This window comes from Zootoca vivipara, chromosome 4, assembly GCF_965207765.1.
Source record: "Zootoca vivipara chromosome 4, rZooViv2.hap1.1, whole genome shotgun sequence".
In the NCBI taxonomy this organism is placed as follows: Eukaryota; Metazoa; Chordata; class Lepidosauria; order Squamata; family Lacertidae; genus Zootoca; species Zootoca vivipara.
The window spans coordinates 19,205,296-19,230,719 of NC_142587.1; the positions used below are offsets into that span (position 1 = coordinate 19,205,296).

A 25,424-nucleotide genomic window follows, 5' to 3' on the forward strand; every position below is an offset into this window, starting at 1 on the left:
CGGTTTACAGACTGCTACCTATTCCATGTCAAGAATGGTCAGACATTCAGCTGTTTTTATTGATAATTTATGCTATGGTGTTGTTTTCACCTATGTTTTAAGGGCTCCAGTCAGTTATACGTTTTGAAAACAAGCATACAGCTCATTTACATTATTCTGAAGCCTTATTAAATTGGTTGGTCTACATTCTTATCTGCATCCCCTGAATTATATTCTAACAGTGATACAAAGAGTAATAGCAGATTAATACTAGATTATAGTATAGTACAGTAGATTATAACAGATTAAAACTGAATATTGATAACTATTTAAGTGTGAAGATAGTCTTTGCCTTAAACACAAGCCTTACTACACTATATTTGGGGCCCCTTTCCCTCATTTTATCCCTTCTGCGCATCTGCATATAATAATATAACTTCTGTGGTCAGTTTAGGGGCATGATACTCCGGGGATGTTAAACTCTGGACAATATCATTTATATATAAATTATATATGTGGGAGGTAGGATGCAACCTTGTTTCACCCCCTTTGTGGCTGGTACGGATGCTGTGAGCTGCCCATTTGTAGAGCAACACACTTTCAGCACAGTGTTTTTATACAGACACTGTGAAATAATCTTTTATCTATACTTGGAAGAATTCAGCTTATCCCACAGTCTCACTCGAGAGATTGAATCAAATGCAGCTTTCAGTTCAATGAAATCTGCATATAGCACACCACCTGGTTTCTTAACATAAAAGGTAAAGGTAAAGGGACCCCTGATCATTAGGTCCAGTCGTGACCGACTCTGGGGATGCAGCGCTCATCTCGCGTTATTGGCCGAGGGAGCCAGCGTACAGCTTCCATGTCATGTGGCCAGCATGACAAAGCTACTTCTGGTGAATCAGAGCAGCGCATGAAAACGCTGTTTACCTTCCCGCTTGGAACAGTACCTATTTATCTACTTGCAGTTTGGCGTGCTTTCGAACTGCTAGGTTGGCAGGAGCTGGGACCAAGCAACAGGAGCTCACCCCATCGCAGGGATTCAAGCCGACCTTCTGATCAGCAAGCCCTAGGCTCTGTGGTTTAACCCACAGCACCACCTGCGTTCTTAACATACTTATCTAAAAAATGGGCTAGTACAAAGCAATGGTCTATAGCGGATCCGCCTTGTCAAAATCCTGCTTGCTCTTCAGCAAGAATAGCTTCATCGCTTATCCAATCAACTAGCTTATTGTAAAGACACTTTGCATATAATTTGCTAATTACAGGTAGCAAACTAATTGGTCTATAACTAGCCGGATCGGATGCAAGGCCCTTTTTGAATATAGGGATGACTACCATTGTGGTCCAAACTTCAGGAAATAACCCGGATGAATCAATAAATCAGACTATTATGCATTTAAACTACTCTGTCCTTTCCTTTCCTTCCCCACCCCATGAAACAGCCTTCTGGAAAGTGAACATTGTGCATGCCACCTCTCTCTTCCTTCAAATCCCTCCTTACAACCCACCTTTTCCACATGGCTTTTGGTTTATCCTCTTAATCCTCATCCAAACTTCAAGTGTTTGTAACAGCATTTGCCCACATTCTCCCCTCTTCTGTCATCCCCCCCCCTCTCCTTTTTAGATTTTAAGCTCCTTGGGAAACAGGAACCCATCTACATTGCTGGCATAATTCTGTAAGGCACCACTGCACACTGATGGTGCAGTTTAAACATCCTCTTCTTTGTCCAGGGAGATGACTATGTTTGGAAAGAGTCAGTATTGTGATATTAATATTATACCAAGACCGCAAGTGTTGCAAAGGGAAACCTGTAATTCAAATCGCACTTTGACAAGGAACTTGAGCTACTTTTATGCACCTTGCTATTTTCTCAGCCCGCAAGACACACACTCCAAAACTGAAATATGGTCTAACTTGCATTTTGTCAGCAGGCCTTGCAAAAGCCTTATGCCAAGTGATCTGAAAACTGAAAAAGGGTATGCAAATGTCATGGGCAATGTTCAATGGGACCATACTCCATCAGTTAAAACCCTGGTATATCTCTCTTCTATAGAATATAGGTTGAAGTTTAAATGCTCATGGACTCTGAAGACATAATAGTCACGCCTGCCAAATGTTAAAAAGGTGTTTAGGGAGTTGACTTATTCTCACTATAGAAGAGTCAGACATTTATGTAAAGGCCTACAACATTTAACGAAGTTGGGGAAATCAGATATTAACAGTTCGCTTTTCCGTCAGAGGAATACATGGGATTTGCTGTTGCTGTTTTTTTAAAAAAGAAGGGGGGGACTAAACCCTGACATTGCAGAAATGGTTGAAAAACAAAGGCAACTATCAAGCAATAGAAGGCAATATTTGTGCATGCATGCCAAGTGTGCAAAACTGAGAAAGCAATTTGGCTGAAGGCATTTTCTGTGCCAAGTACTTACCTACAAAAGGAGCTACGGTGCTTACCTCTAGTACAAGAAGAAAAATCTTGTTCTATGAGCAGCTGCCATACTTTCAGACATGTTTCTGACTTTTAGGTAATTAACAAAACCTCGGAAAAATAGGAGGAGGCCTGAAAGCAGAGGTGCAATGTGAAACGTTGATTAAAAGATGCATTCTCATACTAATCGAAAGTAAGGAAGCTTTCAATGATTTGCTATTTTACACGTACAGTACAGTAAACCAGCGAACTTTTATAGAGTCACATCAACATACCGTACCTTGGCGAGTGCAAGGATAGGATGCTTTCCTAAGCGGGCTTTCTAAGTAGGAAGTTGGGAACTGTACAGAGAAGCTAAAAATATATGGAAAGTAGGATGAAAGCTTAACTTTCCTATGCAATCAATCTCAGTATCTCCAAAGGAACCTATATTAAGATTTTGGTGATAAATTACTGGATCAATCAACGACCGTAATTTTAATTAGACTTGCGCTTTACTCTTGCTTTTACTTTCAAGTTGTGTATGGGCTATTTGGGCATTTATTTGCATCAGTGGTACATTAAGTTCTGATATTTTATGGGCCATTTCAAGAAAGCTGGCATGGAATTTTAAAATAAAGTGGTAGGAATAAGCTATAAATAGTTGGGGTGATAGTTACACCACAAGGCAAGATCACCAGCTGACCCAAGCAAGTGAGCCAAGCTTCGGACGTACAATGGATGCTCAAATACACTTAAAAGCCTTCTTTTCCCCAGCAACCTTCCCCGCAGCTGCCCCAGAAGCCTGAAGCTCAGCAGACTGCTTTTCAAAAGAAAATCGAGGGAACAGAAGCACTGTGTTCAGCAGCATAAAGCCCTTCCCCTTGCCTGAGTGAATAATGATTAATGCACAGTGCATTTCTAAGGCAAAAAGGATACCTCCATGGACTGAATACAAAGTGACAGGCACACTCGCATTCAAAACCATTCATATAGTCCAAGAAAATAATTATAAAAACTAGGTATCTTAAAAGGAAAGCTTATACGTAAACTTTGACCTTATGTACTTAAATAGTCTTAGTTCAGTTGTGATGCTGTGTTTTAAACATAATGAGATCAATTCAGAAATTCAGAAAGCTTTATCTTATTAAGATTTAGAAAATGTTAAAATCAGAAAAATCAGAAAAATCTACTCTCTGTCTCTAACAGATTTCTATTTTTCTGACTTTTAAAAAGGAGTGGTGGTAAAACAAAGATTATCAATGAAACCCACAGAGGATGAGAAATATAAACCAGATTGTCAAACAGAACGTTAAGGATAGGTATCAGATGACCCTTTGCATTAGCATGTTTGGGATTTTGCTTTTAAAAGTTAAGTTAAATATTTAATTGTTCAAACTTTATTTATTGAGGACTGGTGCCACATTCAGGTATGAACCGCCTCTTGTGAAAATTATTTTGTCTGTGAAGAGGCAATGTGGAAATTCTATCTAACATGCTTGATCTGTGAGAAGTTCTACCGTCGCTACAGTAAGCCCTTAATTTCAATGAGCATACATGTGCAAATTTACTGCCATCTTTCTTAAACCCAGTTAGGATTGCTCTACTCAGTTATCGAGTTATTTGGAAATTCAAAAAGTAAAGTTTTTGATCGGGACTTACCAAGTACAAGAAATATCCACCAAAGCCAGTATTGTCCATTGAAATAACCAGTAAAGTAATCTGAGAACTGGAAGAGGAGAAAAGCCCCCAAACATGTTAGCTACATTTTAAATCATGATTGTAACATATGAGGATTACTGAAAATACATATCTCAGACATTACAGAACATACACAACAAATTAAAAAAATCACAATTGGTGCATTTGGGAAGACAAATATACTCTGTGCGGTTTTAGAATAAAAGAGGAGTTCTTTCTTTTACTTTCTTGCAAGCAAAGAAGTCTCAACCAACCTGTGAAAAATGGTTTATTAAACATTGCTCATTAGAATCAGACAGTCACCCTAATAATGGTTGCATTCGTAAATCCGTCACCCCCCCCCCCCCCGGTCTGCCATCTCAAACACATTACAGGATCCTGCTGCTTTCGATATTAACACCAAAAGTCACATTAGTTTAATCTTATCAGATGGGGATGTTTGGCTGACCCCACAAAAGGAGAGCTTTTGACCTTTTGTACACCCCCTACTGATAATCGCTGCCAAGAATACCAGTTCCATAAAGACCCCTGATTCATTAAACTCTTTTCATTTTCAAACTAGATTCTCCTGCATTCAGTTCCCAGCAGTGAGCTGAACGCAGCTAAATGAACCTTGAAGGGCCAATTCAATCGTTCCTGTTAGCGAGCACGGTAGACAGTTTTGTCTTCTCTGTGATGTGGGAATCTGAACAGGCAGCTGGAGGGTAGGGTGTGATGGTTTTGGAGACAGGTATCTGGCCTTCAGCAGACTGCAGACTGCATGCTTCACTGATAAAAAGGGCTGAATCAAATGAATCCAAGAACTCAGGACGGTTGCAGCCTGAAACTCAAAGTAAGGCAGAACGTCCACTGCAACTTTTAGAGCGTGGTAAGAAACAATTTAGTCAAGCACGGGCTATTCAATCACTTCCTACTCTGTTGCTACAATTGCCCCAACTTGCCAATCAACTCTAGGTTGTTTCGTGTCAGTAAATAATTGGCTAATTGGCAAATGCAGTATGTTAAGTCAAACATTTAAAGAAACAAGGCAGGGCCAAATGCTCTTATAAATGATTACATAGCAGAAAAATAAGGTCAGTTTGCACATAATCATTTAAACAGGCTAATGGAGCATTTCCATTATTTAAAGCTTGTTAGTGTATTCATGGCATTTGCAAAAACAAACAAACAAACAGTAAAAACAAAAATACTTCCAACAAGGTCTAACAATATGCATTCATCAAATGCAGATAGGCTTCCCACAGTATTACAACACATTCACTACACTTTAGTAAGAGATGGCCACGTTATTATAGCTTGGCCAACTATGAAGGTTTCATAGGGCCATGAACAACCTGTTCCTGCCAACTTCAACCAAGCAGTACACTTGCCTCTGTTTTTGTGTGGTCCCACCTATTTATATCACCTAGACTTGGCATTATGACGCAACTGCAGTGCAGCAGAGGACACACACCGGAAAGGGCTTAAGCCTGCTGTAAGTCCGAGATTTCTCCAGGCTGTGGGCAAAAAGGGGGGAGCTACAGGAAACCCAAACAGGCCAGCAAGGAAGGTTTGTAATAACTGTAGGCAGAACAGGTCAAGTATCTGACATCTATTAAAATTCCCATGCCTGAGCAATTTTAAGGGGGTCTCTGCTGCTGTGTTAAATGCAAAAGACTGCCTTTGTGTCACCCCTCCCTCTGCTTTCCTTTGGATGTGACCTGCTTGTCTCACCTTTGCACCCTCTCAAAAATTTGGCAGGAGCAGGGAATCTGTAGCATCCTTAAGTAGCTGCTGGTGCCCATGTGCCCTGAGCGTGCCCAGACCCTCAAGCCTGACCTGGGCCCAAATTTTAACATTAACAGCACTTAGAAAAGCTTTTAATGGTTTGAGGCAAAAAGGTACCATATTGCAACATTTATTGGGAGCTTCTGTACCCTGTCCCACAACAGCTTACATACAATCAATTAAAAGAGGACACTTCCAGACTTCAGGCCAAAAAATCCAAAATGCATGGCCCAAAATGAAAAAGGGATCTGAAGGGAGGAGGGGGAAAGCAAACTCAGGCACCAATTCTTCAATGTGAATAGTATGTCTTATAATAATGACTAGCTAGAATGGAATACACAAACTACCAAGTTGCGTGATAGACATGTTGTTCCTCTTGCCTAAATTGAATCATCTGTAGAAATAACATCATAGTTCAATAAAATTAAAGCATTAAAAGATAACCAATGAAACAAAACAACTATAAAGGCAAAAGTTCCCATGTCATAAAAACCAACCACATAACTCAAATTTTGTTGCGTTAAACTACAACAAATTCTTGGTACTTTAAGTAGATTATTGATCAAAGTGGAAATAATTATCTGCCAATATTCATTTTAAACAAAAAAGTGCTTTTAAAATTCATTTTAAAATCTGTAATTGGAAGAGGCTTACTCGAACAATGAGAATCCATTTGATCAGAGACAGCCCAAATCCACAGATGGCACCATATCTTCCTGCTATGGTGTTCGTTATGCAGAACGATAAGCAAAATCCAATCCAGTTGAAAATGAAGGCCACTAAAATGAAATGAATGTCTCGTTAAAACTTAATTGCATTTCTGTTTAGCTGAATTCATATGTGTGTGTGTGTGTGTGTGTGTGTGTGTGTGTGTGTGTGTATGTAAATTGACTTTTTCAAGATACTTATTTAAGACTGTTTAAATGGTAAAAGCAAACAATAAAAAAGAAACCGCTAAGAACGGAGAAGCAATGGAGTACTTAGGGTGAACTGGGATGAACCAAATCAAAGTTCTAAGGCGTCACAGACACTCCTGATAAAATGTCCAGAGTGAGCAACTCTGAGGATCTCCCAATAAATAGCAAAAAGCTTGAGTCAAAAGTGTATTATGGATGTGGCTGCTTCCTCACTTCTAACATAACAAAATTTCCCTATGAAAGATGGCTTTAAAAGAAGCACTCATTTTAGTATCCCGGGAGGTCATCCAGAGATTTGGAGCAAGATGTCATCAACACGCAGATAACATACAGGTGCACTTTCACTTCTTATACAAAACAGGTGAAGCTATAGGGATACTAATCCGATGCCTGGATCTGGTAAGTGATGCATGAGGGCAAGAAACCTGAAATCCAGTCCAGACAAGATGGAGGTGATGTTAGGAGGTGGTTTGTCTGCTCTAAGAGAAGTTCAACCTGTTCTTGATGGGATTGCATTCTCCTTGTCTTTGGAGCCCTGAGTAGCTTCCATAGCACAAAGCAGCTTTCACCAGCTTTGGCTATGCACCAGCTCTAGCCGGTTCTGGACACAGATACCCTGGCAATAGATCTATTAACATTCCCGTTGACTACAGTGTACTGTACATGCCTTTAAGAACTCTCAGAAAATGTAGTTGCAATCTAGCCATTATATTTCAAACTAACTGGGTCTGGTTGAACTAAACATTACACCAGCTTTAAAATGGCTAAAATAGCTCCCTATTCATTTCCAGGAATAATTCAAAGTATCAGTATTGACCTTTAACGTGTATTAAGATCTGCCTTAGAGACCCTCCTCCAGGATGTTAAAGGTAAAGTGACCCCTGACCATTAGGTCCAGTCGTGGACGACTCTGGGGTTGCGGCGCTCATCTCGCTTTACTGGCCGAGGGAGCCGGCATACATCTTCCAGATCATGTGGTCAGCATGACTAAGCCGCTTCTGGCGAACCAGAGCAGCACACGGAAACGGTGTTTACCTTCCCGCTGGAGCGGTACCTATTTGTCTACTTGCACTTTGACATGCTTTCGAACTGCTAGGTTGGTAGGGGCAGGGACCAAACAACGGGAGCTCACCCCATCACGGGGACCTTCTGATCGCCAAGCCCTAGGCTCTATGATTTAACCCACAGCACCACCCACGTCCCATTATGTTCCTAACAGGATGTAAGGAAGATAGCAATTAGCAATTGGACCTTCTCTATAGCATCATCCTGGCTTTAGAATTCTCTTCCCAAGGATTTTCCAGATACCAAGTTTATCTTTTCAGCATAGGGTGAAACACTTAACAGGCTTTTTAGGTCACCAATTTCAACTCTATTTTTAGCTGGCTGCTCCATCTGTATTTTTCATTGAAGATATTTTACCCTTTCATTGTTTTTAAGTGTTTTACATTGCATGCCTCTCTGGAAATTTCTCTGTTAAAAGTGAGGGGCTTCAACTGCTGGGGATAAACACAACCCACTATCAAAAGATTAACAGATTTAATGGTCCTTTTCTTTCTAGAGGTCCAGAAATTGCAGGGAGTTTTGTATTCCCCACCCCATTGCTCAATACTGCTAGACTGGAAAAGCAGCCTCCACAGTGGTGTGCTAAATATTTAAAGGAGCATCACGTCTTATGCCTTGTGCTAAGGAGGTGCACAAACTCACATTTCTATTTACAAGTGGCAAGTTCCATCATGCGGAGCTCTTATTTTCATTAGAGTACTCAGCTTTTTGAGAAGCTGCTCCAGTTTCCCAGAAACATTAATCAGAGCTGTCAAAATGTAATTTTACTCTTCCACCAGTTCCTTGTTTACATCTAGATTGCACAACTTGCAACCCACCGAACTGAACATAGCCTAAAGGCCATATATGGTAACTACCTAGAGCTTGATAAATCTCCTGATTTTGCTGCCTGTGAAAATTAGGGGCAGCGAAGCCATTTGGTATTATCATATGTGGCTCATCTGCTGTGCTTGGGCAATGCTGACCTGGCTGACATGAATTGAAAGAAGCCCGTGCCCCATTATCCTAATACAGAGCTTTCCAAACTTTTCATGTTGGTGACACAGTTTTTGGGCATGCATCTTTTTGAGACACAGTAATTCAGTTTTATGGCATTTCTGTGCGCTGCTCTGGTTTGCCAGAAACAGCTTAGTCATGCTAGCCACATGACCCGGATGCTGTCTGCGGACAAACACCAGCTCCCTTGGCCTATAGAGCGAGATGAGCGCCGCAACTCCAGAGTTGTCCACGACTGGACCTACCGGTAATGGTCAGGGGTCCCTTTACCTTTACCTTTAATTCAGTTTTACTAGCAAACCAGAGGCTTTCCAGCCACTGGAGGAGCGCGGGGAGCATTCGTGCAACACACCTAAGGACTGCAGCTGACAAACTAACGTGCCGTGACACACAGTTTGTAAAGCTCTGCTCAAATGTGCTTTTTTACTTTGCAAACAGCACCCAAAGATATGCTTGTATAACATATCTGTAGTATTCCATTAAAAAACAAACACCGAATCTCTATGCTAAAGACCTGAGTTATTGCAGGTAATTTCAAGTATCGACATGAATAGTTGCAAAACAGTAAACACTTGTTGCATTTAAGTCATGCAATGATAGCAGCTGCAATACAGAGAACTGTCACAGGATGGCAGTCATGTATCATGATCCACAGCAAGGACAGAAACTAATATAACTTCAAAATAAGGAGCAACGTTCAGTGTGTGTGACACACTATGAAACTACTGGACTCGAATTACAATGCTTCAATTACTGTAAATTCAGAACCGGGTGCTTTTATCATAGCACTGGTCTACTGGGGAGGAGAATAGGATCTGGGTGAGAAAGATTCTTCATCTTACTCCACATAGCAAGAACCCAGCATATGTTATTAATGTCAGTAAAAACTGATATGTCAGAGTACAGATAATCAACCTACACTTTGCCTCTACTTATTCAGCCTCGGAAGTCAAGTGCCAATATATCATTGGCCGCTCATGGAGTTAAATTTGCTCAAACTGCATGTCAATGGCAACTCTTAACAACACAGATCTCTCTCAGGATTCTAACATGCTTTGCAATTTGACGCATACGCCTAAAATCGAAAAACGTGAGGATCAAGGCTGATTGATGGCGCCTTGTGGCGCACATGAATCTAGGTCAAACTGCAAATTGTCACTGCCTAACGTGTGGAACAGCCCTCAGAAGAGAGCTAAATTATGTACAAGACTTTGATATATTTCTCTATTCTCCGTTAGTAAATGCTGCGTCTTGTGTGGCTGGGAAGAGAGGATTATTAGAATCATAGAACTGTAGAGCTGGAAGGGACCACAAGGCTCATCTAGTCCAACACCCTGCAACGCAAGAATCTTTTTGCCTAACCTGAGGCTCGAACCCACGATCTTGAGATTAAAAGTCTCATGCTCTACCAATTGAGTAACATCAAGAATTCTGTTGCATTTACCTTATACCATGGTGGAGGAACCCCTGGCTCAGGGTCTGAGTGTGTCCCAGCCCCTGCGCTCTCCCCCCCCCCATCCTGCTCTGTCGATTTTACCTGGCTGGAATGTGTCCTTGAACTGTGATGAAACCTTTTGCATATCTGAATGGAGGATGGACTGTGATGAGTGTCTGGCCACACCCATCACTGGTATGCAGCTGTCAGAAAGTTGTTTGCAATGAGAAGTGGCCCTTGGGCTGAAGGGTGTTCCCCATCCATGCCTCGCACAACTGCTGCTTACAAGGACACAAAGATGTGTTACTTACTGAAAAAAGCCAACATGAAGATGCCATCATTGCCCACACGAAGCTGGTCTGCATCACTGAAATCATCCCTTGGGGGATACTCTTCTTCCTTTAAGATGATGGTGGTGATGATTAATAAACACACATTGCATGGAATTAAATTTATACTTTTCAAACTGCTACTTTAAGTGGGAGTAGGTATCTATGTAAAAAAAAAATCAAGGTGACTACATACGTACACTTCAGTTGCTAAGACTGCTGGTTCATAATAAGTTATTTTTATTTATTAAGTGTCCATGGCCACACATCAGTAAAATTCTGTGACTTAAAAATAAAAAATGAAATATTTAAAAACAGAAAATGCAATAATAAGAAAAGCAATAACGAAGAAAAAAAACTCTAGTTCAGTATCATTTATTTTAATATTGCACTGAAGCCAAGCTAAACCTATTTACTGAAAAGTGTTTCTAAATTGCTTAATATTCTAAGATTTCTAAGGACAAACAGAAAAACGGTATCATAAAAACAAATCTTGAAATGGCAGGGTCGAATCTTATGGGTCTGGGAAAACTTGGGACATAAAGTTATGTCTTTGTCAGATGCTCAAAGCAACTGATAGAGGACACTTCAGGTGCGGTAGAGGGGTGCATATTGCAGAACACAGGAGCAAGAGCAGAAAAAATTTCTATTTTCCAGTTACTGCTTGAATGGGAAACCTGCAGCCTTCCAGATGTTGCTGGAATTCCACCATCCCTGGCCAAACCACGCTGGCACGGTTTGATGACAGTTGAAGTTCAACAGCATCCGCAGCCCCCACGGATTCTCTCCTTGTTGTGGGGTGTGGTATGAGTACAGGACTTTACAGCCCTGTCCAACTGGAACAACACCTTGAAAATGACCTGGCAGCTAATTGGCAGCCAGCAAAGTTCTCTCTATAATATGTCTGCAGCCATGTACTCAACTCAACAACCTGGCTGCGGTGCAGTGTTCTGCACTGCCAACGGCTTATGGAGCTGTCTCTTGAAAGACACATTAAGGTAGTCCAATTTGAGATTACTAACACACATACATCAGGCAGCTACGCTATCCTTGCTGAGGAGAAGGCACAGTTGGTTAACCAAATTAAGCCGATAATAGGCATGCCTTGCCTTCGATGTTACCCAGACCTCCCTCGGCAAAGGTGGATCACAGAGAGCGCACACACACACCCCAAAATGACACATCTGGTCCGTCAGAAGGAGTGTGGTCCCATACAGACCTGGGAACTGCTCACCAACCAAGTCTCCCTCTTACCAAAGTATAGGCCGGGCTTCCTCAACCTTGGCCCTCCAGATGTTCTGAGACTACAATTCCCATCATCTCTGACCACTGGTCCTGCTAGTTAGGGATCATGGGAGTTGTAGGCCAAAAGCATTTGGAGGGCCGAGGTTGAGGAAGCCTGGTATAGGCCCATGAATGGCTTCTATATTCTCATCACTCCCCATCACTTCATCTCTTTCTTTCCCAAGCTAATGGGTTAGGCCCACATATTCCTTCCTGGTAGTCAACCAAAAGAAAGTTGCGCTTTAAAATTACTTAGCCACTGAAGTCAGAGAGCCCCTTCACATTTCAAGTTGTTGGGGTGCAGTATAACATGTAGGACAAAGACACCGGTTGAAAATGCAAACACAGAGAAGGGAGCAGTGATTGGCTGCCCCCCCCAAAAAAATGTACATTTATGGGGAACGCTAAAATGTCAATGGGCCACCAGTTTATGTATGCATATTTAACACAACACCCTAAAGCAGGCATAGGCAACCTTGGCTCTCCAGATGTTTTGGAACTACAACTCCCATGATCCCTGACCACTGGCCCTGTTAGCTAGGGATCATGGGAGTTGTAAAGTGTGTACTTTCTAGTTAACTCAACAGAAAAGATCAGGTGTGTGTCTTTCTTCCCTAAGTCTTGCTACAGTAATTAAGATTTTAGATTCTGTTGAGTATGCGTCTCAACGAGGAACCATAGTTTACTGAGGGACTGCAGAAAGGTCTAAGTTGGTTCTCTGACTTCTGTATTGAAAAGGAAGTCAGTTTCGGGAAGATTATTTCCGTTTGTGAGACAGACGCAATGAAACTCCACCAACGCCAAATGCTTAACCTGCTCCCTATGCTTACAGAGCCTTGGCCTTCAAGTCTTAACTTCTGGCTTCCGCTCTTCAGTAAATAAAGTAGGTGGCCAGAAGGTATCCAGTTGGTATGTCAGGGTTCGATCAAAACACACAAAAGTTAGAACTATAGCTAAGACACTTCAGCAACTTCCAAGGATTCTTGTCATTGTTTTCCTCCTGCCTTAGTGGCACTTTGGGAAGTTTGGAGATTATTTTTGTTAAGGGAACTTTGTCATCAAAGAAGCTGGAGAATCCCTAATTCTACTGCATTCCTGGATATATTTTATTTTGAAGATGCATATACAGCATTATTTAAAATGCTGCAGTAGACCCTGTATAAACATAGACAGACCTATCTAAATATTTTCTGATTTCCACCCTCAACTGTTCACATACATTTTAGTAGTTAGGGACTCTCTCTAAATTCCCACTACATAATATGAACTTAAATCTCATTGATTTTAGCTACGCTATTGAGATATTCAACATGTGCTCATGTGATCGTGCAATGTAAGACAACAGTTCATCCGCAAGTGTGTAATGAATATTCTAAATCAAAAGCGTTGCTGCTATCAGACAGCAGAGGGTGCTAACATCCTAAAAAATACAACTTCAGTTGAGGTACCATAGTTTTGGTGCTCATACCATGGCAATGTTAAGCAGCAGTACGGTGTCCCTACATTATTTATCACTTTTTTTTACTTGCTAATATGTACTATGGAATAGCGAAAATTATACCTATTTTGACTATATAGAAAGACATTATAACAAACATATATTTGCTTCGCATTCTGCCTGGTAATGTTTGGTGGCTGCAGCATGAACAGGTATTTGACAGAAATTAGCCTAAACACAACTTCATTGGTATTTTAGAAATACCAAACAATCATCATTTGGAAGCATAAAGGTGCTGCGTAGTAACATCTCACAGAAACTTTATGAACTGAAAGCTAGTGTTGCATTTAATTTCCTTTCATCATTCCTACTGGATACATTTCCCACTCCAACCCCCAAATATTGGAAATTGCAACAGTATCCAATCCAAAGGCAGAAACCTTGTTCACAGCAAGATACACTCTAAAATGGGGGAGGCTCAATTGCCCACACAAATGATGCTAGTTTGAATGGCCATGGTCAATGCTCCCCAAACTGATGTTATCCCGTTGTTTTGGACTAGAACTCCCATCAATTGCAGCCAGTATGGTCAATAGTCAGGGATGATGGGAGCTGTGATACAAGGCACACTGTGAAGGTTCTTCTAGAGCAAGGATGCCCAACTTACCAGGTATTCCTGGTTATTTCCCTCATGTTTTCAAATTTATTTCCACTACTATAGCAGATGAAAGGATCTTTTCATAACAGCACAATCTTATGCATGCTTACAATTAAACGCAAGTCCCAGTGTGCTCCATAGTCCTTATTTCTATTTAAGCCTTTATAGAAAACTAATGAGAATCTTAATACAGCATTGTGCGATTTGAATCGCGGCAAGTTCATTGAGAGAAGGCATTGAGAAATTCATTTGTTTCCTGCTTGGCAGGAAGAAAACTCACTGCAAAATCTAAACTTCAGAGAACTGTTTCATACCTCTGGTGGGCTCAGGAATATTTCATCAAACAGACTCCTAGACTCCCTAAATTGGCCGTGCTAAGCATGTAAAGAAAATAAGACAGAAGAACTAAAGGAATGTTAAGCCATTCAGTACAAGTCAAACATTCAAGCAATGTTTCTAGCAAACTAAACTATAATTTAAATGTAATATAATATAAAGAACTGAAAATAGCTCACAGAGAAAGATCCAGTAATTCAAATACTGATAGTGCACTTCTATACATTCATATTCAGAAGCAAGCCCCACTGTATAATGGCACTTACTTCTGGGCATAGAATTGTAGCATGGAAATAGATCATTGCTATTTGGTCCGATTAGAAATGAAAAACTCATGAGGAAGCAGTCACACAAAAATGTGTTTTACTACACAGTATGCAACAGCTTTTACAAATGGGCAACTGAGGTCAAAATACAGGCTAAAACAGCTTTCTGTGGTCTTAACGTTTATCTGAGATAGCATATCACATTGTTACTGTGATGGCAAACCCCTGTATTTGAGCAAACCCTTTCTTATCCGATTTATAAGATTTGAGAGTAGTTTAAAAGGGCAGGAAGTTTCCAATGCTAGCCCCATTTAAGGGTTAGTGAGTGAGTTTGTTTGTTTGTTTGTTTGTTTGTTTAAGCCAATGACTTTTCATTCATATGAATACCATGTGTTGCATTCAATGTAGAGCTAACCAAAACATTCCATCACTGCAAGGATTTCTCCTTGCTCCTGCACCCCCTAAATCAATTTTGGGGATTCTGCCAACCCTGTATAGCAGATTTGGGGTGGTACAAGAGGCGTGTAAGGAGGTGGGGAAGGGAAATCCCCTTGTAACAGCACTAATTGTACTAGGACAGCTATTTAGTTGAATACCACCTACAACCCAGTATAATGACATCAGAGATGGAAAAACATTTAAAATATTTATGCACAAGTTTTTTATATATATAAATAATACAAGTCTTGAAGAAGAATGAGAATAAAAACCTGCAAAAATTCCTACGTGCCAGCAAAATTACTAAGCATGTGCATGCAGCTAGGTACCTGCAGTTTTGTACTGTGACATATACTTACTCTCTAGCATTGTAACTGGTGACCCTTCAGATTACATGCAGCTTAACCACTGCATATGGTGGCCCACCAAGAATTCAGTGGAGCTACTATTGTTGCCTCTCTAGGTCTACGAAGTAGAAAGGACTACTGAGCTCTTGTAGCTGGTGGACTGTGCATGGTTTGATTAGTTATGAACTGAGTTCATGAATATTAAGTATGAAATAAAACTTGAAGCTATCAACGGTTCAATGGGTCCTTTTTTTTACTCCATAAAGTGCTACAGAAACATTCTCGATTCTTAAGGTGCTTTGTACAAATAATCAAAACAAACCCCACCTTAATTTAGCTAGCTAATATATCTTTTAACAAACTAAACAAGTGTCAATGAAATTTGCTTCGGAAATTGATTTTTATCCAATATATACCAAAGCCAATCCGAAGTTACGTATTTCAAAATTGCATGTTTTCATGCTGCACAGATTGCTCACTCACTCTTTGAGCTGCTGCTGCTTCTGCTGCAACAGCTGCCATTGCTGCAGCTTTGGCCTTCTCCGCTTCATCATAAGTGGGAAGAGAGGTAGCTACACTGTATGGAGGTGGCACAGGGTAAAAGTCATTAGGCGATTCCATTTCTGTTAAAAAACAACAACACACACACACATCAACTCATGTTTTAGAGGCTAAATAATCATTAGTCAGAACTACAAGTCTATAAAGCCCTTAAGAATGCCGTATTGTTTCTTATAGCTAGAAATACTGAGAGTGGTTTTATATATTTATCAATACAATTGATTCCTCATATCTCTGTCCTGTTAAGATTGTGGTCCAAGTTTAATCAAGTAAGACATGTTAGCCTTATCATACATAGCCAGAAAGGCATCCAAGACAAATCCATATCACAAAGAACATTAATTTAATCCGGTTATTTGCTCTATTAAGCACAAAGTCATTTGGGTTCCTGTACAAAAAGAAAAGAGCAGATCATATTTTATGAAGGGCAGCAGAAGGAAGCATGAAAAGATGATGGCACCATATGCTTCTGAAAAGATTATTCAAGCTATATTTACTGCTCCAAAAATATCTGAGGTTATATAAATGAAAGGAAATACCTGCTGTTGCAGCTGCGTCTGCAGCAATACTACAGTAAGGTGGAGGTGAAGTATCTTCTTCAGGTAAAGGTGCCTCCATTTGAGAGACTGGTGCAGTTTCTGTAGAGGTGGAAGGTTGTTCAGCCACTGATGATTCTGGAAGATCATCTTCATTGTGGAGCTTTTAAGAAAAACAAATACATTCAGAGAACTGTTTCATCTACTCCGATGCAATTTATTAAGTAATGACTGAAGAGAAACTAGTAACAAGAGTAACTCCTAATCTGGACAACAGTACTCACCTCCCACCTCTCCCAAAAGGCAGCAAGTACATAAAATGGTTTTTTTAATTAAAAAAAACACCATGTATTTGTGCATGATAAAAGGCTGAATGGTACTGTAGTGTTTCACCATCACTCTATTTGTGTATATTGGGGGGAGGGGTGTATTTGAGTTTTCCTAAAAGAACATAAGGATCAACTAGACCCAGACAAAGTAAATGGGTAAGAATATATGAAACCATTTCATGATATGTAGATAACAATGTGCTATTTAAGAATATCACAGAACATTGTCTAAACCAGGCATCCCCAAACTGCGGCCCTCCAGATGTTTTGTCCTACAACTCCCATGATCCCTAGCTAACAAGACCAGTGGTCAGGGATGATGGGAATTGTAGTCCTAAACATCTGGAGGGCCGAAGTTTGGGGATGCCTGGTCTAAACTTTCAACTGCACTCTTCCTGACAGATAATTGGGAGCGAAATCCAACTCATTGCACCTCTGATGTATTGTGACTTATCATGTAGATATGAGTAGTTTGCACTAGGCAAGCTTCTAACAACCCTTGATGTTAGGCCTTATAATGTCTAATTATGATTGATTCAAATACTAGTCTGGAGTGTGAAGCAAGAGTTTCCTATGAACAACGATAACATTTCAGATTTGCCTGGAAATCCTCCAATTATTTCACCATGTCTACAAAGTCCTAGTTTCAGAATATGAACAGAACAAGACATGATAGTAGAAACTAAGGGTTATGCAAACCACCTGTAGCTGCCGGATTTCAGTAAAATCTATTCAGAAATGGTTGAGACATAGCCATTTACCATTTCCTCAAGAAGTGTAAATTTCACTAATTTGTGACCAAATTGGCACTTGTTCTCTTTTTCTGAATTCTTGTTATATATCTCGTTCTGTTTACCAGGTTTGTGATTCATCTGCATTTACATTATGATTCATTGTCATTACATCTAGGTACGTTCAAGAGGCTAGTTATAGTTTGCACTTACATGATATGAACTAAAGAAATAAAAAGAATTGTACTATAACTTGTTCATTATCAGCAGTTACATCGCTCGCATTGTGCGAGTCAGAAGTAATTCTACAACAACTAACATCACATCACACTGGCTGTTTTAAAGTCCTCCTCTTGAACAGGAATTTAAAAATTCCACCACTCAATCTACAACCAAAAAGGTTATATAACAGCACTCAAAAAGCATTACCCTGTAAGTGAAAGCATTACGAGACACGTTCCAATTCCTCAAGCCTTTCCCAATGTCCCTTGATGAAAAGGGACCTTACACCAAAATTTTAAAGCTCTGTGAAATCTAACAAACATCCCTGATTTCAGTTTTGTGAAGGGGTGTTTGTGTACAACAGGGCTGTACAGTCAATGTCTCAAAGCACCCTGAGGTCACAAGACACCACTTGCCCCAACCCCAATGTTCATAGGTTCAATGAAGATGTCTTCTACAAAGAAATTCATATATATACAGACCTATTTACAGAAGTTTTACTTTGCAGACATCTAGGCCTAATGCTTACGACATCCAGAGCACTTACATTTCACAACCCTAGATTCACGTCCAGATGAATGTCCTCACATTCTTCACAGAATGTGACTTTACACCATGCACGCATGAAAGTACTGTATAGTATTTCACAATACTGCAGCTTCTCACACACAGTTTAGCTCTGTGGTGTCCGTTCTTTTTAGATGTTTTATTTCAACCACCATACTTTCTGCTTTGGACATTTGGAGATCAACATATTGACGTTGTGCCTTTTGGGGTTGCACAGTGTGTTAAATGCAAAGACAGATACTAAGCAATGCACTGGATTCTTAGTTACCCCAGATATTCTGTTTCATGAAACCCAAATTCCTGTGCCATAAAATGCACAATTGTGTGAAAAATGCACTTTTGTAACTTGGGGGCGGGCGGTTGTAATATATATGCAAATTGTTGGAAGATGTGAACTGTTACCAGATCTACTCATGTCTCTATGCAAGAAACAATTGTGCACCACAGATTTCATTGCAACAAGCATTATTACAGTACTCTGCAAATACCAATACTGCTTTGCTCTGACACAGAGGCTGATCTTATTAAGGGCAGGGCTGGGCTTAAGAGGCACAGCATTAAAGAGCACAGGTAGCAAGTTATCTTAAGTCATCACAATATAATTTCCCTGCCAGAAAGGAGGCAAAGACAGGTCTCTTGCCAATCGGACCGTGCTCTTAGTACACAACTTTTTCTACTTCAAGGAATATTATCTTCATTATTATTTATTAAACTTGCACCCCACCCTTCCTTCCAGGGCAGCAAACATCAAAATGTTAAGATGATTTAAAACATCTATAAGTCATCTAAGAACATAAGTACTTTTTCAATAACTGTAAAGTAACTCCCAGTAATCTTATCAGTGCGAGTTGGTACTTGCTGCAGGGGTTGCCTCAGTTATTTTAACTAACCAGTTAGGTATGTAGTTACATGATTCCTTATGTGTATCGTTTATAGACAAGGAACTTCCCTGTGCAGCACAGCTAATATAGGGAGAATATTTGTCAGTAAGTACCAATACTTAGCTTGAGCCACTCTCTGCTTGGAGAATATTAGGCTGGGGTGATACTTGTAGTTTCAGCTAATGTAACCTCCTCCAGTTTCTTGCAACAGAGCCACACTCATTACTCACAGCCAAGCCAAAACAAACATATATAGGGCATGTGCAAAGCTCCAGCTGAATTGAGCGTTTGGGGAATGGAACCAGATTTGGGGGAAGCTGATAAAAATTATGTAGGAAGCCCACCGCAGAGTCAAATTTCTCCCACTGAACAAAATCTTGCTGCTTGTACAGAGCAAGCTTTGAATGTTTAGCCTGGAAAAGAGGGCACTGAGAGGAGACATGATATCCATCTTCATATATCTAAAAAGCTGTCACATGAAAGAGGAAGCAAGCTTGTTTTCTCCTGCTCTGGAGGGTGGGCCCTAAACCAATGGATTCAAGTTACAAGAAAGAAGATTCCAACTAAGCATCAGGAAAAACTTTCTGACCGAAAGAGCTGTTCGACAGTGGGAAGGACTCCCTCAGAAGGCGATGGATCCTCCTTCCTTGGAGGTTTTTAAGCAGATGTTTTAGTTGTGATTCCTGCATTGCAGGGGGGTGGACTAGATGACCGTTGGGGTGCCATATGGTACCACGATTCTACTAAATAAGAGCAAGCCGTGTGGGTGAACTGTAGGAAAGAATAGATTTTCCCAGCTCTACTTTATTACTTATTGGGTTATTCCTTGAGTTCTACCATTTAGTAATAAGGAAGAATTTCCAGAATTCTGGTAGACAAAGAAAGTACTTCAGAAGGAGAAGGAGGAGAAGGAGGAGGAGTTTGGACTTGATATCCCGCCTTTCACTCTCCTTAAGGAGTCTCTCCTTAAGCCTTTCCCTTCCCCACAACAAGGTGAGGTGAGAGAGGCTGAGAGATTTCAGAGAAGTGTGACCAGCCCAAGGTCACCCAGCAGCTGCATGGGCAGGAGCGGGGAAGTGACCCCGGTTCTCCAGATTATGAGTCCACCACTCTTAATCACTACACCATGCTGGTTTATTGCTTTGGCCAACATTAAACTTTTTTTAACCATCCCTGCTTCCTTGAACAGAAAGTCTCTGACTTCACTGATGGGGGAGGGGGCACAACAGAAGCACTGCCCTCTGAACCACATGCTTCTAAAGGAATCAGGGAAGTAAGATGAAAATCTTAGCCTGGCAGTTTGAATTACTACATTTATGTTTCACAGATGGAAACATTGACAACAATAATGATAAGCAATCTAACATTTTTTTAGTGATGTGCCTATTCCCGCTCCGACCCCCGCTTGTGATATTTGATCTGGCCACAAATGAAAGAAAGGCTGCGGTCTTATTCACCCTTATCTGGGAGCAAGTTTCACTGAACTCAGAAGACTTACTTCGCATCAGACTTGGGATAGTATTGCATTGGAAGTGATACTCATATATGTGTGACGGAATGCAGATGGGAATGACAAACAAGGTAGCAGCTTCCAAACCATCTACTTTCTCAGCAGAAAAAAAGAAAGAAAGAATAATCTGCAACACTTGTGTGTTGCAGAGAATTCTGCAGAATTCTAGGATTTATGAGGGCAGGGATGACAGCTCCCCCTCAGAATCTTAGCTAACTTCTGGTGGACTTACCAGTGCCTGCTGCAATTCCTGCAAGAATTCCTGCAAGAATGAGCAATTTATCTTTGCTGAAAAACTTTACAAACAGATTAAGTTATGCCCAAATCTTGCTTTGTAAAACCCACATTGGGGGAGCGTAAGAATTCTAGTAAAAAAAAGCACAGATGATGCAAAATTGAAGTCAGCCCTGTTCAAGGGCACAAATAAAGGAAGGGCCCTGGGCCAGTCATGCTAGGCACCATGGGAACTGAGAGTGAATCTCAATACCTCTATTGCTGCAAACTGAAGGAGAAGATCAGTAGCAGCGTTGCAGAAGCTGCGTTACAGAGAAGCTTGTCCACTTTTACAAAACCCCTAACAGGCTTCCAAGGAATCACTGGAAGAGTTCAAACACTATTGCAACAAAGTGAATGATTGTTACTATAAGCTTCAGAAACTGGGAAAGTTGCCAGTTGTTGCTGAATATTGGTGACCCCCTTCACTTATGGTTTCCTATATTCAGAACAACAACAAAAATCTGTTTTAAAAAACCCTGTAAATTTCCCACATTCATACTAATAGACAGAAATACATTATTGATTCTAAGTGTAGCACAAGCACCTTTCACCAACTCAAGCCTATCACATTCAGATACACAACCTACAGATTTTCTTGGCTGTGGTTCAAAATTTCACAGTGAGGTTGATCATATCATATAACATGGACGGAATTACAGTATGTCAAAAGTGAGACAGCAGATATCTACTGATTTTTCGCTAGTTAGGAGTGAGTTCTGTTCTGAAGCTTGGTGCAAGCTCGGAGGCCAAATATTGGCTAGGACTCCCAATCTGTCCCTCAGGACTCAAGCCAGGCCACATCCCTTCCCTCAGGCCACACCCCTTTCCCCAGTCCTGCTCCATGCTTTCCTTGAGTGCTTTTACCTGGCTGGAATTTGCTCTCCAACTGTGATAACGCCTTTTGCTTTCCTGGATTTAGGTGTGTATGAGAGAGGGAGACAGATAGAAACAGAGTAGAAACATCTGACGTGCAGCAAGAATGTAGCTTGCTGTACAAAGGTAGAACTGTAGAGTTGGACCCTGAGAGTCATACAGTTGAACCCCCTGCAATGCAGGAATCCTGCCCACAGCCACACCTGGTTAGGCTCAAACCACCAACTTTCTGCTTAACAGCCAGACACACTGACCCAGGGGTCAGCAACCTTTTTCAGCCATGGGCCGGTCCAGCGTCCCTCAGACCATGTGGTGGGCCAGACTACATTGGGGGGGGGGGGAATGAACGCATTCCTATGCCCCACAAATAACCCAGAGATGCATTTTAAATAAAAGCACACATTCTACTCATGTAAAAACACACTGATTCCCGGACCGTCCGTGGGCTGGATTGAGAAGGTGAATGGGCCGCGTCCAGCCCACGGGACTTAGGTTGCCTACCCCTGCACTGACCCATGGCACCATTGGCAAGAGTCACATATCTTGCTCACCCACTTTTGCCATGGTCCCTACCCACGTTTTGACTCTGGCCACTCCCACCACTGCCATAGTGTCTCTCCATGCCAATGCCTACAAGGCAGTGAAGCCCTTGAGCTGAAAAAACGTTCTCCCCCCCCTGCTCTTCTCCCTCTTCTGTTATGTAATAGAAGTAAAGGGAGAAACAGGACATGGTATGCTGCATTTCCTTCCTGCTTTCTAAATAGTTGATCAGCCAGGTTGTTTACAAGGTCTATATACATTTCAGCTGCAGCTGCCTCACTTCCTCAATGCATTTATGAGCAACTGTGATACAAGGAACTTGCTTGAAGTGGAGCAATTGTTAGAATGAAGACACCCCAGGAAGTTATTCATACAAAAATAAGCAAACCTTGCAAAACACTACTGTATAGAAAGAGCTATGCCATCATAGTTATAATCTATTGATGGCTACCATACTCTGCCTCCTGTTATAAGAATTCTAAGGTCTCAAATATAAAATAAATATTAATAAATGCTCACATATCTAAATATATAAACCAGGTGTCTGAAATAGTACAGGAGAGCAATCCTGATGCCATTTTGACTCTCTCAATGACCTCAAATATTCCTCTGCAGTAAGGGAGGCAAATGGGGAAAGCCTTCCCATTGTCTTTTCACTTACAAATCCTGTCTTAAGGGTGCATTTGTGGATGAATAGGGTGAGCCTATGACCTGGATTCAGGAACTAAAGTATTAACCATCACAAAAGAATGTGTGCCCAGGTAATGCAATCAGCAACCATTATCAGGTATCCTGGCAGACAGGATTTCTGCTGTAGACTCGCCTCCTATGATGTATGTATGATGATTTTGGGGTGGCTAAGGGGGTTGGGCAATGTCAGAAGTCTTTAAAGGTTCCTGCACACTTTTGTCTCCCTCCTTGGAACAGAAAAATAAATATCTGCCTTGCTTTCTACTGGATCCAGTCTCCATTTTTCTCTGACCGATCATGGACTTAGGGGACTCAAGAGTCCCATGGGGAATTCGGCAGCAAAAGCCAAACCCCAATTTTTACATCACTCCACAGTCAAGGCAGCAACACTTCCAAGTACCACAAGAAACCACAGGAGGGGGAGAGTGCTCTTGGGCTTGAAATCCTGGTTGCTAGTTTCTCACAGGAATCTGGTTGGCCACAGTGAGAACTGGATGCTGGCCTAGATGTGCCAATGGATTGATCCAGCAGGTCTTTATGTTCTTATACAGAATGCTAATTAATGCTCAAATCAGTTATCCTTACAGCATTCCTGTAAACTAGGTCAGTAAAATTAATATATTGAAGTCAAGGAATTGAAGTGGAGAAACATTTGGGCTAAGCCAGAGATTTCAACCAGTGACTGTGTAGAAAGCCATCTTGTGAACTACTAATTGGTCATATTCATAATGCCCACAGATACTAAAAGCTGGTAAATATAACCGGTCTACAGAAGGAGGAGCAAACCCAGCATAAATTTCCAGCTTTCCCTAAACACCTTAGTAAGAGTTGGGTGGTTTTGTTTTTTAAAGAGATTAAGAGAAATGTACAGTAATACAGTACAAAGGAGGAGTATCTGGAGCTGACTGTAGCAGGAGTGCAATTAGTTAAGGGTAGGAGGGGTGAAGGGAGCAAGGGGAAAAACTAAGGGTTTAAGTGGCAAGTGACAAAATTTTCAGACGTACCCCTTGCAGCCTGCCTCCCGCATACACATATGCTGTGGGCAGGCTTTCAGCTTTCAAAAAGTCAAGACATCTAGTGAACTGTTCCCTTGCCACTTACCATTTCATAAGCTAATGTTTTTGGGGAGAGAAGATTAAATTTTAAATATTGTCATAGGCCAGAGATGGAGAACCTATGGCTCTCCAGCAGTATTAGGATTCCACCTCCCATCAGTTTCATGGCTAATGGGGAGCTATAGTCAATGGGTGGCCACCAATTTCCCATCCCAATATTTACCCGTTTCTCCGAAAATAAGACACCGTCTTATATTTATTTTTCCTACAAAAAAAACACACCATGGCTTATTTTCAGGGGATTTTTTTTTAATCAACCATGCATAAATATAGTACTTTTGCATCAAGCACCCTGGAGGTGAAAACAATTGCATGCAATTAATGCTTGCATCAAGTGGGGTTCGGCGCAGCTCGCAATACGCCTCTTGGCGGATCCCGCCCGGCCGGGGCTTGGCGCAGCGTGTGCTGCGGCTCTTGGTGGTCCCACCGGGTCAAGGCTCGGCGCGGTGTGCGCTGCGGCTCTTGCTGGGTCCCGCCGGGTCGGGGCTCCACATGGCGCATGCTGCTGGCCGTTTTGGCGGGGCAGCAGCATCCGGTTCTGGGCGCCGACAGGCATCTTCCTCTTCCATGGCGCCATCCATACCTGCTCCCACTACTACGGCTTATTTTGGAGGTATGTCTTATATTTTGTCAATGCATGAAAATCCTGCCATGGCTTATTTAATAGGTACGTCTTATTTTATGAGAAACACGGTAGGCCAAATATGGGAAGTGACTTGATTCAATTGCATAGTCAGCTTCTGCTTGGGGGAGGAGGGGAATAGTTCTTTCTGAGCTTGATTTTCTGAAGAAAGGGTAAGTACAGATCTGCAGCAGTTTCATCACTCAAACTATGCATATCTATGTGCACCCCAAAATACTCCTTACTTTCTCTTCCTACAAGGATGTCAAAGAGGAAAACAACTACCAGACTTTTAGAAGACATCTGAAGGCAGCCCTGTTCAGGGAGGCTTTTAATGTTTAATAGATTATTGTGTTTTAATTTTCTGTTGGAAGCCGCCCAGAGTGGCTGGGGAAACCCAGCCAGATGGGCGGGGTATAAATAATAATAATAATAATATATTATTATTATTATTATTATTATTATTATTATTATTATTATTATTATCATCATCATCATCATCTTCCCAAAATATGCATGAAAGGGTATACTTTTTTGTATACTGTACATGAGCAATCAGATTTAAAACCACATCAGCATGTAACCTAAAATCAGAGGCATG

The 25,424-nt window shown here is 41.1% G+C and overlaps 1 protein-coding gene across 4 annotated transcripts in view; it reads right to left on the reverse strand.

The window, feature by feature from the left end:
- NDFIP2 (Nedd4 family interacting protein 2) overlaps positions 1 to 25,424 on the reverse strand; it is a 47,063-nt gene that overhangs the window by 2,979 nt on the left and 18,660 nt on the right. For 2 of the 4 annotated variants that reach the window (XM_035115009.3, XM_035115010.3), the window contains exons 2-8: positions 16,471 to 16,630; positions 15,854 to 15,993; positions 14,298 to 14,357; positions 10,586 to 10,673; positions 6,516 to 6,640; positions 4,056 to 4,122; positions 2,441 to 2,546 (exon numbers count right to left, since the gene is read on the reverse strand). In XM_035115009.3, coding sequence (XP_034970900.1) covers positions 2,443 to 2,546; positions 4,056 to 4,122; positions 6,516 to 6,640; positions 10,586 to 10,673; positions 14,298 to 14,357; positions 15,854 to 15,993; positions 16,471 to 16,630 — 744 coding nt within the window. In that variant the 3' untranslated portion in view covers positions 2,441 to 2,442. The remainder of the gene's footprint in view (positions 1 to 2,440; positions 2,547 to 4,055; positions 4,123 to 6,515; positions 6,641 to 10,585; positions 10,674 to 14,297; positions 14,358 to 15,853; positions 15,994 to 16,470; positions 16,631 to 25,424) is intronic. The other 2 variants (XM_088667526.1, XM_088667527.1) reach the window with 1 other exon arrangement.